The following is a 17,129-nucleotide window of genomic DNA, read 5'->3' as shown; positions in this document are numbered from 1 at the left end:
ATGGTCCAAACACCCCCACAAAGAGGAATCTGTTTTGGGAGGAGCTGGATTCCCTTCATGAATAGGCAGACATCCCCTGGGTTGTGGGTGGGGATTTCAACATCACTAGATTCATTTATGAGCATTCAAACGGGAAAAGAGTTAGTAGAAGTATGAGGGAATTCTCCAAATTCATTTCTAGATACATGTTGCATGATCTTCCCCTTAGAAATGATAATTTCACCCGGTCCAACATGTAGGAGAATGATCTAAGGTGTAGGCTAGACATATTTCTAATATCACCAAAATGGAAAGATCTCTATCCATTGACCTATCAAGAGATCAGGCCCCGATGCATCTCTGATCATTGGCCAATCACACTTACCACAAATCTGAAGCATCGGGGAAAAAACCCTTTCAGATTAGAAAAATTCTGGACCGAGCACAAAGATTTTTCAAAGAAGGTGGCACCTGGTGGAAGGAATGCAAAGTGGAAGGTTGGCCAAGTTACAGATTTCTATAAAAGTTAAAGTATGTGACAAGGAATCTAAAAAGGTGGGGGAAAGAGGAATTTAAAGCATTCCCGGAAGAGTCTTGCTATCAGAATGAGATGACCTTGACCAAAAGGAGCAAACCATCCAGTTAGAGGAGAGTGGAAGAAGAAGGAGAACCATCTTAAGACAAGAATGGGAAAAAGTGGAAAGGCGTGAAGAAGTGTATTGGAGACAAAGATCAAGGATCAGATGGTTGAAAGAGGGAGATAAAAATTCTAGATTCTTTCACATATTTGCTTTTGGAAGGAGAAAAAGGAATCACATCTCAAAAATAAAAATCGAGCAAAGAGAGACGAAGGACCCCAAAGAAATCTCTATAGCCTTTGTAAGTTTTTTCAAAGACCTTTATTCAAAGAATGAAAGTAGATACTCTCATCGAAGTTCTTGGGAAGGCTCAAAAATTTCAAAGATATGTAAAATCTGGCTAGAAAGGGAATTTCAAGAACAAGAAGTGATGGAAGCAGTCTTCAATATGGACGATGATAGGGCACCGGGGCCAGATGGATTTCCTCTTTTTTTTCTATCAGATTTGCTGGAATACCATTAAACAAGATCTGTTAGAGGTGTTTAAAGACTTTTACCACTCAGCCATAGTAATAAGGGGAATAATTCCAACTTTATATGTCTAATTCCAAAAAAGCAAGGCACTCTTGAAGTGAAAGATTTCAGACCTATCAGTTTAGTTGGAAGTGTTTACAAAATTCTAGCAAAGGTGTTGGCTAGGAGACTGAAGGAAGCCTTAGGTGAGATCATTTGACCTAATCAATTTGCCTTTGTAGAAGAGCGGGAAATTGCTAATAGCATTCTGATAGCGAACGAATGCGTAGAAGAGAGGAAAATGAATGGCAAGCTGGGGGTGATTGTGAAGCCAGACTTGGAAAAAGCATACGACAGTGGATTGGGAATGTCTATTAGAAACCCTAAGGCTAATGGGGTTTGGAAGAAGATGGATTCAGTGGGTGGAGGGATGTGTTAAATCCACATGGTTCTCAATCCTGATTAATGGGCAACCTAAAGGCTACTTCAAGGCTAGTAAGGGATTAAGGCAATGATGCCTCCTTTCCCCCTCACTCTTCACTCTCATAATGGAAATTTTTAGCTAATTGGTGAAGAAGGAAAATCTGTAAGGGTTGGTGAGGGGTTTCCAAGTTGGAAGAGATTCAATTCAGATGATGCACCTTCAATTTGCAGATGACATTATGATATTTTTAGAGGCTGAAGAAGACAACGTTGTCAACTTGAAAAGGATCATAATCTGTTTTGAATGGATTTCGGGGCTCCGTGTTAACTTCTCCAAGAGTAGTATTACAGGGTTGAATGTAGCAAATGTTCAGTCCCTAAACAATTTTAAGGAAATTCTTTGCTGCAAAGTTGAAAGCCTTTATTTCTATCTTCAAATGCCCCTTAAAGGAAACCCAAAGATTCAAAGTTTTTGGGATCCAGTAATAGAGAAATGTGAAAAAAAAACTGGCCACGTAGAAAAGAGATTACATGTCCAAAGGTGGGAGACTCACCCTAATCAAAGTTTTTTTGGCAAACTTGCCCACATACTATCTCTCGTCCTTTCGAATGCCATCTAAAATTGTTAATCAACTGGAAAGATTTCAAAGAAACTTTTTGTGGGAGGGAAGTGGGGATAAGGAATCCCATCTCGTGAATTGGTCCCAGGTGTGCAATTCTAAGGAGGAAGGTGGTTTGGGAATAAGTCATTTGAACATAGTTCTTCTAAGTAAATGGTTGTAGAGATTTCATTAGGAACAGAATGCCCTTTGGACTGAGATCATCGGCAGCAAGTACGGGAAACATGCAAACGGTTGGGATTGCAGGTTGCACTTGAACTGGATCAAGGACATAAACCCTTAGAAAGGTATACTCTCAACCTACCAAAATTTCATCTCTTTTATCAGGTACAAAGTGGGAAATTGGGATAAAATAAAATTCTGGATTGATGTTCGATGGGGCGACTCTACCTTGGTTGAATCATTTCCTTGCCTCTATAGCCTTACCCGAAACAAAGAAGCTCCCATCTCCCTTGTCCTATCCTCACATCATTCTTAGTACAACTAGAACCTAGACTTTAAAAGACCTCTGAGAGAAAATGAACTTAAGGAAATATTTAGATTCCTTTACACTCTTAGAGAAGTGTACCTTTCCCCAAACACCCCTAACACTCGAGTCTGGACCCTACACCCAGCAGGTAAGTTCTCAACTAAGTCCTAGTTTAGGTATCTAATCAAGAAAGATCAGTTAACTGAACTTTTCCCATTTAAGATAGTCTGATGCACTCACTTTCCCTCTAGAGTTTGCTTTTTTGCATGGGAAGCCAGTTTGAAGAAGATCAACACTTTGGATCTTCTCCAGAAAAAGAACCAAGGAAGGTCCTATTTATCCCTTCATGTTTGTTGTTTGTGTTTAAAAGCCGGGGAATCATCCAATCACATTCTAATCCACTGTGAGGAAAACAGAAAATTTAGGAATTTCTTTCTCAATTATTTCAATTTTAGTTGGACATTCCCCGAACATGTGATAGACTGTCTCAGACAATGGACAACAAGAAAGTTATGCAAAAGAGGAGGGATTCTATAGATTTCCGTAGCACATGCCATCTTATGGAGCATCTGGGAAGAAATAAATAACCGAATCTTCAACAACAGAGAAAGAAACTTTGAGGAGCTTTTGTCTATCATTTCTCATATAATTTTTCGTTTGGACCTCCATCTCAGAGCATTTTAAAAGAGTACCATTTTATGACCTCCAAAGAAATGCTGCAGAATTTATGTTCTCCAAACACCAATCCTTAATCCTGCCTACCGCACATTCTCCTATGGCGGAAGGAGAGATAACCTTGTACTTTGATGAAAGTGTGTTTAGAAACCCAAGTATAGCAGGAATCGGTGGAATTTTTAGAAGAGATGGTACAATTATTTGGGCTTTTAGTGGATTGATAGGGACAACCTCTTCAATAAAGGCTGAAATTTTGGCAACACTAACTAGAATCAGGATTGCGAGAGATCTGAGTCTTCAGAACATCACTATAAAAGGAGATTCGGCAAATACAATCAGGTGGCTAGTTAACTTTGGCAGTGGGCCATGGGCATTAGCTCATTTTTTGACTAAAACAAGGGATATCCTTCTCAACCTAAATGCACGGCTGGGTTGGATTCCTAGGGAGCTAAACACTGATGCAGATGGTCTAGCAAAAGCTGGTGCTCACAAGGATGTCTTGTTTAGTGATAATTCTCTTTCTACTTACCTCTTGAGTTGTAATTTCTGTGTACATCTTCTTATATACCCACAATTTCATTAATAAAATTAACATCTTTTTTCAAAAAAAAATAATTTTGTGTTTCAAGTTTGGTCAAGTTCGGTGCTAGGTTGACCTAGAAATTTGAATTTTCAAATACAGAGAAATCAGTTCTAAGGATCCAAAAAGCCATGTTATCCTTTAGGCATTGTCCAAGGTGAACTAATTCTTTTGTTGTTAGTTTTAAAAATAAATAAAAAAAATATCTGATTTGAAAACAAATTGTTTTTCAAAACAAAAACAGAGAGAAAACATGTTCTTGATTGTGTATGTGTTTTTTTTTTTTTCAAAACTGAAACAAAACATATTCTTGGATGTCTAGTTTTAAAAACATGTTTTCCTTTTAGTGATTTGATATTATGTTTTATAAATCATATAATGTTTATACATAAATTCTAATTCAGAAAAAGAATGACAAGAAACAGAACCATCTAGTTTCACTTATCAAAACAAAAACAAAGTTGAAAGAAACAAATTTGTTCTTTTGCTGATGTGACAATTTTAAAAACAAACACATTCACATTGTTGAATACCCCCTTTATATATTATTGGGTGCCCTAATTTTCATGTAGTCAAAGATTTTCACATGTGATTTCCCATATATACCACATTTGAAATGCTATTTCTTTCCTGTAGTTTTCTCTTCCAAAGCCAATTGATTGTGGCTAGTTGTATTTGCCACCAGGATTGGGGGTTACCTGTTAAAAAAAGCAAAAGCAAAAGAAAAAACAAAAGCACTTTATATATTCTTTTTGTCTTATATGCTCTTTTTTTTCAGAGGATTCCTTATGAGCAGGGTTGTTTTTGTTCATTTTGGGGTAATAGGAGGATCATCACATTATTTTTTTCATATTTTATTAGATTCTTTTAGGGTCATGCTAACTGTTTGGCAAGCGCACTTATAGAAATATAATATTTGACCGAAAATGTTCCATTTGGGTTACTCAAAGTAATTTGTCTTCATTTACTCTTTAGTGGTGTGAAGCCCATTTCCTTGCATATGTTCGAGGGAACCACCTTCTGGATTAACATTCCTTCTATTTTATTTCCTCTGATATAATCAAGTCGACAAGTTTTTGACTCTAGGGTTTCGCTTGATATGTGGTTTGACAATTTCAGTAAAATAATAGTGAAAACAGTGTTGACAATCAAGTGAGGACACAAGCTAAGTTTTATTGGACAAAACTACGTTCTTTAAGAATTTTGTATTCTTTAAGGTTATGTTTGGTTTGAAGGAAAATGCAGGGAAAGGTAGAGAAATCTTTACAAACCTTGCATAGGTTTTCCTGTCTTTCCCTTCCTTTCCCTATTTTTTCTTTCAAACCAAACATAACCGAAGAGATTTAGCTCTGTTTTATCTGTAAATCTCTTTGACAGGGTTCCAAAGAAAAAGAGGGGAAAAAAAGGTTCTAATGTGCAACTGTGCAAGATTATAACGACTTGAAAGGTTCAAAGCCGCTTTAGATTGTACTTTAACAAAACCCATTGCTTAATCAAGTATCCATTGATTTCATTTAGGTAACTTTGGGAATTTGTTTTAAGGAGTTTGTTTGATGGTTTTGCCCAGGTCCTCTCAGCATTGGGAAGAATTGATGGATCTTCTTCAAAGTCTCTCAGTGCTGCTCCTGTTGTGTATAACCCACTTCAAAAAGCTCCAACCCAGAAGACAAGATTGCTTTCCGAGTTGAAGAAAAGAATGAAGCAATAGGACAACACCATCAACAACAATAACCGCAACTGACCTGGATAAGAATTCTTCCTTAGCTCAGTTTGAAAGGAATACAAATGCAACCTTGTATTTTGTATTATTTTATATGTATTTGCACTCTATAAATTTGCATTTATACTTATTCCAAAGTCAAAAAACTTCTACTCAAAAATGCAACAACTAATTATAGACCAAAAATCCATTTGAAATCCAAACCATCTGGCAGGGACTCAAGTTAATTACGGAGGCAAACCTCTTGGTAGGGTGTAGGGACTCAAAACGTTACTTATGGAGGGGGACAAGAACCGAATGTGTAGATCAGTCCTACATGGACTCTCCTAAATGCATTAGGATTACGGTTGCGTTGGACACGCATCCACATCTGTACTCCACACAAGGTTTGTAAAAACGAATCGGAAACAGAACCGGTTAGGGGACCGGTTTCCGGTTAAGCGGTTCAACCGTTCGGGTCGAACGGTTTGACCTGCAATGTTATAAATAAATTAAAAATAAAAATATATTTATAAATAATAAAAATAACATAAAATCAAATAAAAACAAAAAAATATAGAATTAATGATTTTGGGGAATTGATGACTTTGCTGATGATTCTTAACAAGGCCAGAGGAGTAATGCCGTTTTTCTTTCCATTTTACCTAGGGTGAATTTCTAGAATGAGGAGATTGACAAGTTCAAACTTTTTGGGAGAATTGATAACTTCCACTGATGATTCTTAACAAGGCCAAAGGAGAAATGCCGTTTTCCTTTTCATTTTACCTAAGGCGAATTTTTAGAATGAAGAGATTGACAAGTTCAAACTTTTTGATGAATTGATAACTTCAGTTGATGATTCTTAACAAGGCTAGAGGAGCAATGTCATTTTCCTTTTCATTTTACCTAGGGTGAATTTCTAGAATGAGGAGATGAGATCTTGATATGATTCTCTATGTATATATCTCAAGTTGAAGAGAAATAGGCTTCATTTTCTATTATCTTTATCTATCAATTGTAAGAAAGATAGGCTTCAGGTCTTTCACCGGTTCACTACCGCTAATGGTGGTGTGACGGTGGTGGGTTCGCCGCCGGTGGGCTCAGGCTTGGTTGTAGGTGATTGCCGCTGCAAACCTGCAACTATTACTGCTGCTAGAAAGTAGAAACCCCCACAAAATTGTTGCTGCAAAATCGTCGGCCGCCACTACAAATCGGTTGTCGGACCTGTTACTATCGCATCTGTTACTACTGGATGGTTGGACCTGCTGCAAAATCAATGCCACTGCTGTAGATGAAGTTCACCACCGTCGCCAGTCACCGTGAATCGCCGTCAGTCATTGTGTATCGCAGTCGGATGCCGTAGGTGTGGCTGCCACAGGTGGCCGGTTGGGTGTGAGGGCTGAGAGGAGGGAAGGGTTAGAACGAAAATGGGGTCATTCTAACCCTAACCATGTAAGATTTGGGGTCAGGGATATGGTAGTCATTTATTTTTTATTTTATTAAATCAGCGAAAATAAAAATTATAACCTGCGAACCGCTGTCTGGGTCGAATGGTTTAATGGTTCGACCGCCCGGGTCAGCGGTTTTCTGATTTTTTCAACATTTTTTAAGGAATTGCTGGTTTGTAGTATAACTGGACCTGGGAGACTGACCGGTTACCGTTTTCCGTTCCGACCGTCCGGGACGGTCCAGTTTTGAAAACCATGATCCAAAGGACTCGCCGCTGGCTGCTTCGCTCTGCTGGATGCGTCGGATCCTGTCGGATCAAATCCTGCACCATCTCGTATTCTCTCTGCAACAACACAAAAATGCCATAAAACACGAGCACAGAGGCAGAGCAGAATAGAACAAAACAGAACACGGAACCCATGAAATGAAATACATAGTGAAGAAACCCAACTTTTGCTTTTTAATACTCCTCTCCCTCTCCCTCTCTTCACATCTATCTATCTCTCTCTCTGCTTTATCTTTTCTGAAAATTCGAGTTTCCTTTCTCCTTTCTTTTTAATTTGTTTTGTGAGGATGGTTATTTAAATTATTATTTCGGGGGAGTGGGGGGACTTCGGTATATGAGTTCCAGAATGATTTCCCGATGAAATGGCTGTACTGATGATGGCTCATAATAACAGTAATTGCAGCAAGAACAATAACGACAACAACAAGGAAGAAAAACCAGTTTTCCTTTTCCATGATTTTCTACGCATAAACTGAAACCGCTGCTGATCCTGGTCAGAAAACACAGTGTTCGCGCCGGCGGTCCAACAAAGAGGCGAAGTAGTGGTTATCTTTTATTTCAGCAGCGGTTTGATCCATCCGCACCATCTCGTCGGGGTGGCTGGTGGTTTCAGGATCCCGTAGAGGAGAAGAGAAGGACTGCCGCCGCTGTTCAACGAAGGAGACGATGAACAGTTCATCGTCCGATAGTGGTTGATCCAAGGGAGTGCAGTACCTGATTTCAGCAGGTACCTAATACCTGTTCAGTACCTGATGTAGTTGATCTAGGGAGTGTAAATTTCAGCAGCAGTTTGATCTGGAAGGTGCAGGAGAGCTTGCTGGTCGGGGTGTTCGACGATCGTGGTTTCTGCGGGTAGGCGAGCATTCTCGAGAGAGGGAGAGAAGAGTTTCTAGATGTCCATTGCCTTGAGTAGTTGCGTACAGTGAAAAGCAGTATTATAACCGACCGTCGATTTTGATATCGTTGCGTATGTTGATTGCTCATTTTGAAAGCACAAGTTTTAGGATTCATTTGATAAAGAAAATCAGATGAAACTTAAGGGGTATTTGTGTCTTTTTATTATAACATTTAACAGTGAATTAACCTCCCAAAATAAAAATTATCGCATTTTAAAGTTGGGTACTAAATTAACACTATAACTATAAAAATTTTTTTCCCTTTTTTATCACCAAACCTATTTGACATAAACATACAACTAATCTCCAAGATGAAACAATTTTTTTTTTATCAAATCAAATGTCGTGGTAACGAAGACAACACTTTTGTAAATATATAATGCTACAATTCCAAAATATGAATTATTTTAATGTGTCTAAAAATCAATGTTTTCTTATCTTACCAAATCAGACTCTTGGACACGGGTTGGATTTTGACTCCTGTGTTGTGTCCATGTCCATAAATTTCATGTTTTCTTATCTTGCCAAATCAGACCCTTTGACACGCGTTGGATTTTGACTCCTAAATTAAGTCCGTGTCCATGAGTTTCATGTACTTGCCGAATCAGACTCTTAGAGATACGCGTTGGATTTTGACTCCTATGTTGTGTCCGTGTCCATGAACTCTCCATCAAACACTGGTGTTGATAAGAAGAGAAAATGTCAACAGAGGAAAATGGCTCACTTTCTTATTTTTGGGAATCCCATGGGAGCGGTTCACAATCAGGGGCACCCGCCAATATGGAATTAGAATCAGATGGCCGTGACCATGGTGACACAAGATAATCCTTCAAAAGAAAATAAACAAAAGAGAACGAACAGAGGAAAAGAACGAAAACTAGTGGAGAGGGAGGAAGAAGAAAGAACCAAGTGAAGAGAGATTGAAACTATATTGTTGAAATAAGGAATTACTTGAGGAGGGATTACCTAAGGCTACCGGATAACAGCCTGACTGAGACATATCCTCGGCCTTTGAAAGTTTAAAGGACTTGTAGGCTTTTGAGGCATCGGAGAAGAGTGGCAGGAAAAATAAAGGGCACTTCGGATCTTGCGTGTTTGGGCTCGAAGGGATTTTCTCTTTGAGTCCATCAATATTTTGACACGCCAAGAGGTGCTGAGTTGTATTAAACCTACAACCAGCTGAAAATGTAAAACCTTCGACCAAATAAAAATATTTTTTTTCTAAATAAAACTAAGTATAAAAACAGAGAGATGCATTTGGTGATGACGAGTTTTCTTCTCACCTTGCCCTCTTTTTTTCAAAACCTCCAAACTTTATCTTTCACCAGTGTGCGAGATCTGTCTGATGCTGCTTGTAACTTGTCCTATCTCTAGGGTAGCATTGTAGAATTTGCGTCTCTCTATAAAATGCATCTCTTTCTGGACAAGAGAGGCACAAACGAAATGGAGCTTGGGGAAAAGGCGTTAGTTCAGATTTGAGAATCTCCTTTCTTCTACTTCTTCATGGAAGCTTCAAACTGTGTATCACTCTGATTTGATACAGAGAGGAGAGAGCTCTGTACTGTGTTGTTTGTATGCTATGCAGTTAGTGTCTTGGTAGATGTTCTCTTCGATGGATACTGTGGATCTTGTGCGAACGCAGCATCATTCGATGCGAATGCAATGAGCGGCACTTTCCACACGAGATTTCCGACTACCATTTCTTTACTTATTTTTTTCAATTATTTCTTCTTTGATTGTTTGGACATTGGGCAACTATAACTAGTTGGAAATTTTGGGATTTTGGTATTTTAGTACGTGTAACGTTAGAAGAGAGGGGTTATGAAAGCTAGGGGTTATATGGAGGACAAGTAGATATGTAAGAATAGTAGTTTTTGTCCCGAAGGGTTGGAGTTGAAGGTATGATTTCTCTTAATTATAATTATTACTAATTAACCTGAGTTCTGCCTTATATAAAGAAATGTTAGATAAACAAATGTGTGTAATTAAAAGAAAAGTGATCACAGTAAAGTGTAAACTATAAAAAGCTGAAAAAAAAATTTAAAATGTCACAAGATCACAGGACAACCACATCATAGTTCCATTTTACCACTCGACAAAAACAGCAGACATGAAGACACACAGCAACATAAACTACGACAGGAAGTACCACCAGACCAGACGCACCACCACTACTCCTTTTATTCAAAAGAGGGCAGAGGCAGGATTCGTAACTACAGTCTACGACTCCCTAGGCCAAAACACCAGAACCCATAACCATAACCCAAGACTTCATACTACTTACTGTTCCTTAACTATTAAAATAGGACACTGCACACGGTACAATGTTCAAATCACTCTTCCTCAGTTTCCGACTCAGCGCTCTGAATCCACTCAATGAAGGGTTTCACATTCTTCCAAACCTGGGAATTCTTGTTGCTTCCTCCGAGGCCTTCCTCGTACCACTGGACTATCGACTCTTCCTCCAACACATCAGAATCATAGAGTGCCTTCAGAGCCAACGCAACTTCCTTCACTGCATCAGCACTAGCCTTTTGGCAGAACGCCTCAATTGCCCGCAGAAGCATCATTTGCGATCCCTCATCCTGTGTCGCAGCAGCAAGGTAATTCTTCTTCTTGGAGACCTCCTTAGCGAATCCTTTCTCAACACCTTCGAAGAGTGCCTCAAAGAGAGCCGTGATAACCTGCTGTGGGGAACCAGACAGTGACTTCAGGAAAGACTGCAGCTGGCTTACAGTGGTTCCTTTCTTCAGATTGCCTTTTATCTCCTCGACAAGCTTTTCATGAGAGCGAGCAGGTGAAGATTTCCCATCCTCTAGGGCCTTGGCCTCAGATTTCTGCTGCTCGGGTTCTGGGGTACCATTCTTGATAGCTTTCTTTGTTGACTTTGTGTCATTCTCTTCGGTGGAAAGCATGACCATACCAGCAGTAACCGCACTCAACTGTTCCTGGATACGCTGCCGTGCTGCCTCCAGGGAAGTGTCTGTCTGCCACTGGACATCATCATCATCGTCATCCGCTGCTTCATTTTCATCAGCCTGGCTTCTGGTGGGGGATGCACGATCTTCATCAGAGGTATTAGCCTTTTTCTTGGTTGAGGTGGCTTTTGAGGCCCCGTCCTTGGTGTTGACAGATGACTTCTTTTTCACCTCCTTCTTAAGCTTCTTCTGCTCCTCATCTGCAGCCTCCCCCTCCTTGAGACGCTCCTTCTCAGCCCTGCGCATTGCTTTCTTGTCCTTGGACCCCTTCTTTTGTTCAGGGGGATTCTTGAGGATGAAAGTCGTGAGTTTGTCCCTCATGTCTACATCTGAAACAAACCCACAGGCAGCACATTTAAGAGTAATCATCTGTGTCTTGGTGATGATTATTTCAGTCTCGGGGTTCCCACATCCATAGCATTGCACATATTTCTTGATGAAGTTCTCAAGAAGCCCTGCAAGTTTTGCGGTATCATGAGCACCATTCACAAGGGATACTCCAGTCTTCTCATCAAATTTGGACTGAGCTCCTAACTCGCAACCAAAATACTTTGTGGTATAAGAAGCAGGCCTAGCTAGAGCTTTCGCAATTTCTACCATGTTGACTACATTAGTCTTGATGCCATTTCCCCGACCTTCAATCTTGGTAATCATTTTGGGCATCTTGTACCTATAAAAGGCATCATCGCTGTTGGAAGCACCTATATTTTGCAAAGCCATCTTGATCTATCTCAGCACAGGACTTCTAGAATATAAAAATCAGGAGGAGAAGATACTAAAGTTAAAGATGGCAGAGGAAGCAACAATATTGTTGGCTAGAATGTTCCCTTGAAAACTCAAAGTCTGTTTCCTTGCAATTGGAAAAGGCTGCATCCAGCTGCAACCACGACTATGCTCTGAATCCTGTAATGGTCCGAGATGCATGCAGCCAACTGTCTCAGAAGTGCGTCTGAGCTTTTTTCTGGATGTAGGACAATACTCTCCAAGCAAACCAATAGATCCCAAATAAAGAGAGGCCGATTCAGACATAAAAGAAGTTGCAAACTTGACACCCTCCACTTTGACGATCTACAAATATAGCAGCTAAAACTGCCAACTTCAAATACATAAGAAAACAAAGAAATTAGAAACGAAATACAGATCAGAACAAAAGAACCTGGAACATCAGACAAGAGAACAGACAATTAAATTGAAATTAAAAGCAAAAAGAATAATAAAAAGATAATCAATAACCAATTCATATAGTCATCAGTCAGTAACCAAATTCACAAGTATCTACCATTTATTATTATCATCCTTTTAAGCCTATCTACCATTTAATGTTATTTGAGAAATTGCATAACGTGTCTATTTTGTTGTATGATAACCGCAAGAGGTGCGTCATCACCACAAGACATGTGCTCTACTCACTTGGCTTGTTGTTGTGTCCTGTTGCTAAATACCCAATACCATAAAGCATAACCTTGTACAATAATTTTTTTTGTTCAGACCCTGAACCTTGAATTTAGGTTCTATGAGCCTCTTATGCTTTAGTGCACATCTACCTTTAATAGAAAAGACTCATGGATGGCCAAGTTCAAATTTAATAGCTTAGAAAACAAGTACAATCACTAAATCTTACATCACCTAAAAGAAAATGGTTATATAACCAAAAAGAATACACTACCATAAGAAAATCATCATCATCATAATCATCCAAGCTCTATCACAACTATATCAGGCTGGCTACACAAATCATGTTTTGACATTCCATTCTGTTTAATTATAATATAATTGTTAAAGTATGAGTGCTTAAATCATTTGTTACTAATTCAAGCCCATGTCCTTTTGTCCATCCCTAGCCCTTCTAGGCCTTTCAGCATGCAACAGCTTACTTATTCCTAATGATATTATTCTTACACACGTTAACAACCACCAAATTTGACTTTATTTTTATTTTATTTTGTTCCTAAAAGAAGTCAAGACTTTATTTTATTTTGCTAAAGCTGCAAACGGATCAGATCAAATCAGATATAGGTAGATCCAAAATTAATTCATTTATATTCAAATTGAATTCAGATTATAGTTTGATATTCACTAATGTCAGCTTGGTATTGTATAATATAAAAAAAAATGAATAGAAAATTACTTGCATGAAACTTGAAACAATTAAAATTTAGTATATTACAACATACAGACTATGAAATTACCTTTACTAATAGATAGTCATACAACATAAATTTTAAGTATGAACATATATAAATCAAATCAAACCAGCTTTTATTAGATTAGAAAAGGGTGGATCCATATTTTATCCAATTATAAACAGAACAAATTCAGAACACTCTTAATGGGATTGAATTTGGATTCACATTGGAAAACCAGATGCTGTAAGCAACCATATCCTGCTCAACTGCATAACCGAGGAGGTGCTAATGATTTCTACAGAGAGAAGGATGTTCAATCACAAATAAAGACTAAATCAACCAACATGCACAAAGACACATAGAAAAAGAACAGCAAGGTTCCTAGAAAATTAAAAAGAATGATTGAAAAGGAAGCATAATCAAACAGAACTCAATCCTATAGGAAGTGAATCAAGGACGTTAGTAATTCATAACCATGAACATTTTTTCGGAATGTATTTCAGGTCCCACATCTGACATTCAAACTCATAGGATAGAACTCCAACAATTTGGCTACATATTTTTTTTTTATTACTTCAAATCGGTGGTTATAACTTATGGTCATAAAATGCTCTACAGGTAACAAGAGACAACTAAATTTTGAACTCCCACACAAACGAAAAGAGTTGTTTTGGCTACAACAGTAAAAGGATGTTAAATTGCAATTTGAAACTAAAGGCTAAATTAACTGCTCTTTGCATCCAACTATTAAAATCATAAGCGTAAAATAGACAATATATATAAAAGCATGCAAAGACAAATTGCTAAGATCAATATGTTAAATCTTTAAGAGCATTAGCATAAAAGAGAGAATATAAAAATGCAAAGATACAAAATAAGACCTTAAAATCATAGTAAGCCTATTAAAATCATAAGAAAATCTAGATGTTTTCTTCCTTCTCTAGTAATCGACTTAAGATTTTCACCTAAAGTCCTACACATAATGCAGTCTTCAATAAGATCTAACCATCATCTCTACAAATAATCAACATTTACGATTTGGCGATTTGACAAGAAAGCAAATAAGATTGCTCACAATCATACAAATATAAATTGCACACGCAGACAGAAAACAATCTGGTCTCCACACCGCCAATACTAAAACATCAAAGCATCAAAAGCAAGCGATACCGCTAATCCTAATCCTTACATTAAACAATTTAGAGCTTCCTGATAAACACCACCGGATCTACAAAACATTCGCTGAAATAATCGAATATTCTAAGAAAAAGACCAAATCGATTGAATAAAAAACAATAAAACAATGACAGCAGATCGAAACACAGCGTATCAATACCGGTCCGAAGAAATAACATAGACTAAAAGAAATCTCGGATTCTCGCCATAACATAGCAGAAACCAATCAGGAAGAGAACAATCAAAGAATAAATTACGGAGATCGAAATCGAGAAAAGATTGAAACGATTGGAACGGCACAGCGAGAAGCGAGAAGCGAGAAGCGAGAAGCGAGAAGCGAGAAGCGAGAAGCGAGAAGCGATACCTGGATGAGGTTGCTGAGAAACCCTAGCCTCTCCTTTGCTTGATAGAAGAGAAAACCAGGTGAGACGTATTTATAGTAGCAAGGAATCTTAGAGAGAGAAAGAGCGTTAGAGAGAGAGAGACAGCATCAAAAGGAAGCAAACCTTATGTGTAAAGGATTAGGGCAGACGCGTCCCAGTTTATTACTAACTTCTCTCTTTGCTTTGAAATATGCCCCGCCACTTTTTCAAAATTACCTCTACCATATCTCTTGTTCTTTAGGCGGTGAATTTTTCATATAATGACCATAATCGGATCGACCCGAATACGATCTAACCCACATCCGCACCATTTAAATGAGGAGAAAATAAGAGAACTAGCGACCGACCCCACATATAACTCGGTCAAGTTTTAAACCGATTTGGAGGCTGAATCATTTTTGTTTGTGGTTATTGGTTAGATCACATTATTATATCTTATATATAATGTATGTATATATAATATTCTTGTATATTTAATTTATATTTATATTTTTTATTCATAAAATGTTAAAATTTGGGATTTGAGAGTAAAAAATGATTTATTACCGTTAAGTCTATATTTTTTATTCATAAAATGTTAAAAATTGGGATTTGAGAGTAAAAAAGGATTTAAAGTTATAGCTTCTAAAAATTACCTTAATTGAATAATTGAATATAAAGTTATAGCTTCTAAAAATTTATTATGTAATTTGTGATTCAATAACTGACTTAATATGACTATGTTTGGCTTGAAGAAAAAGATAGAGAAAGGAATGGAAAGACAGAAAAATATATACAATGTTTGTAAAAATTTCCTTACCTTTCCTTACTTTTTCCTTCAAACCAAATATAGCCTAAATTATCAATAAGTTATGGTTGAACCGCATGATTGAAAGTTCTTTGGTCAAAAGCTGGTTTTACTAAAACCAGACCTAGAAACATGACCGGTGATTGTTCAAATACTTGGACCGCCGGTTCTAATGGTGGTTGAAAACAATGCAACCAAGTTCATATATACATACATATATACTTCAATGTTACATTGTTAGTGGGTTGGGTCTAAACCCGACCCAAGCCCGGTTATGACCTCAAAGGGCATTAAAGGAAATAAAAATAGACTTAACGGTAAATTTTTTACTCATTCAAAATTACGGAAACGACCTTCATTGATTTACGTAAAAAGCGCTTGGTGGCTTCACGACCAGCTGCTAATTCTTCCTAATGGCTGAAGCGGTTGTCTGACTTTTTCTTGATTAAAAAAAAGCGAGATGGGGAGATTTTTGTCAATTTATCAGATTTTATTTTGAAAATAAAGATGATTTTTTATATTTTATTTACAAACTACCCCTAAATTTTCTTGATATTGGTTGAAAAGCCACATTATTGGTGGGATCACTTTGATAACGCCATCTTTTTCTGAGAAGTAATGTAGGTCCACCGTGACATAAGGGAATGAGAGGAACACGTCCGTTTGAAGTTTGAACAATCATGTTCATCGTAATTTTGCGGTTTCTTCGTTACCGTAAATTGACAGAAATATCCCTTTTCGGTAAAGAGAGCCGGGCCCACTTGACAAATGGCAATGTACCGTCTGATCTATTTTATACCTTTTGGACGGACAGGAATGGAGCTAACTAATAAGGTTTTGTGAACTAACTAATGAGGTTCAATGTTGGTATAGAAGATTCTGTAATGTTAAGAGATTAATATATGATGGGACCCACTCTAGACGAAGCCAGGTGGGGCCCACTCCTTTGGATACCAGACAGACCTGGTTGTGTATGGTCAGTAGTTTTCTGTTTACAGTGTTGGTGGGCCAACCCACATTTATGCCTGACTGTGGGCTTTGTATGGGTTTGTTCGCCACTTGTGCACTTCCTAAGTTCCTATTAAAGCCCAGTAATTAGGTGGAATATGTTAGAAATTACAAAAATAAAATACGACAAAAAAACCAAGAGTATTTGCATGGGTGCACAGGATAATAATAGGGGTGCAAATCGGGCGGACCGGGTTTAAAATCAACCCAGGCCCAGCCCAAATTGAAAATTGACATATTTGGGTTGGGCTCGGGTTCGGTCTCGGCTCAAGTTGGTCAATTGCGCTTAAATGGGCTTGTTGGGTCTAATGTACTAAAAAGTTACGTAAGCCAATTTAGGATTATTTACTTAAATCTTTAAATTGGAATTATATATATATATATACACACACACTAGTAAACACCTACGTGCATTTTCACGTGATAGTATCTTTAAGACAGAGCTATCTATAATTCATGGACAGTTTTTGAACAGTTATAAGTGGGCAATTTCTAAAATGAGAG

General features: G+C 37.9%; 1 protein-coding gene across 1 annotated transcript; it reads right to left on the bottom strand.

The window, feature by feature from the left end:
- Window positions 1-10,167: 10,167 nt before the first annotated feature.
- LOC104588720 (Translation initiation factor IF2/IF5) lies at window positions 10,168-14,970 on the bottom strand. The gene is made up of 2 exons (XM_010246765.3): window positions 14,812-14,970; window positions 10,168-12,241 (listed from the first exon to the last, which is right to left on the bottom strand). Exon 2 carries the CDS (start codon window positions 11,863-11,865, stop codon window positions 10,501-10,503), a length of 1,365 nt encoding a protein of 454 aa, XP_010245067.2. The 5' UTR covers window positions 11,866-12,241; window positions 14,812-14,970; the 3' UTR covers window positions 10,168-10,500.
- Window positions 14,971-17,129: the final 2,159 nt, after the last annotated feature.

The sequence above is a fragment of the Nelumbo nucifera genome, chromosome 5, assembly GCF_055504915.1.
Source record: "Nelumbo nucifera cultivar China Antique chromosome 5, China Antique-T2T, whole genome shotgun sequence".
Taxonomy (NCBI): domain Eukaryota; kingdom Viridiplantae; phylum Streptophyta; class Magnoliopsida; order Proteales; family Nelumbonaceae; genus Nelumbo; species Nelumbo nucifera.
Note: the sequence above shows the minus strand (reverse complement) of the source record. Positions and strands in the feature narration are given on the sequence as shown.

What these genes read in the sequence shown, in the direction of transcription:
- LOC104588720 (XM_010246765.3), bottom strand. Translation starts at nt 11,865, where the DNA reads ATGGCTTTGCAAAATATAGGTGCTTCCAACAGCGATGATGCCTTTTAT.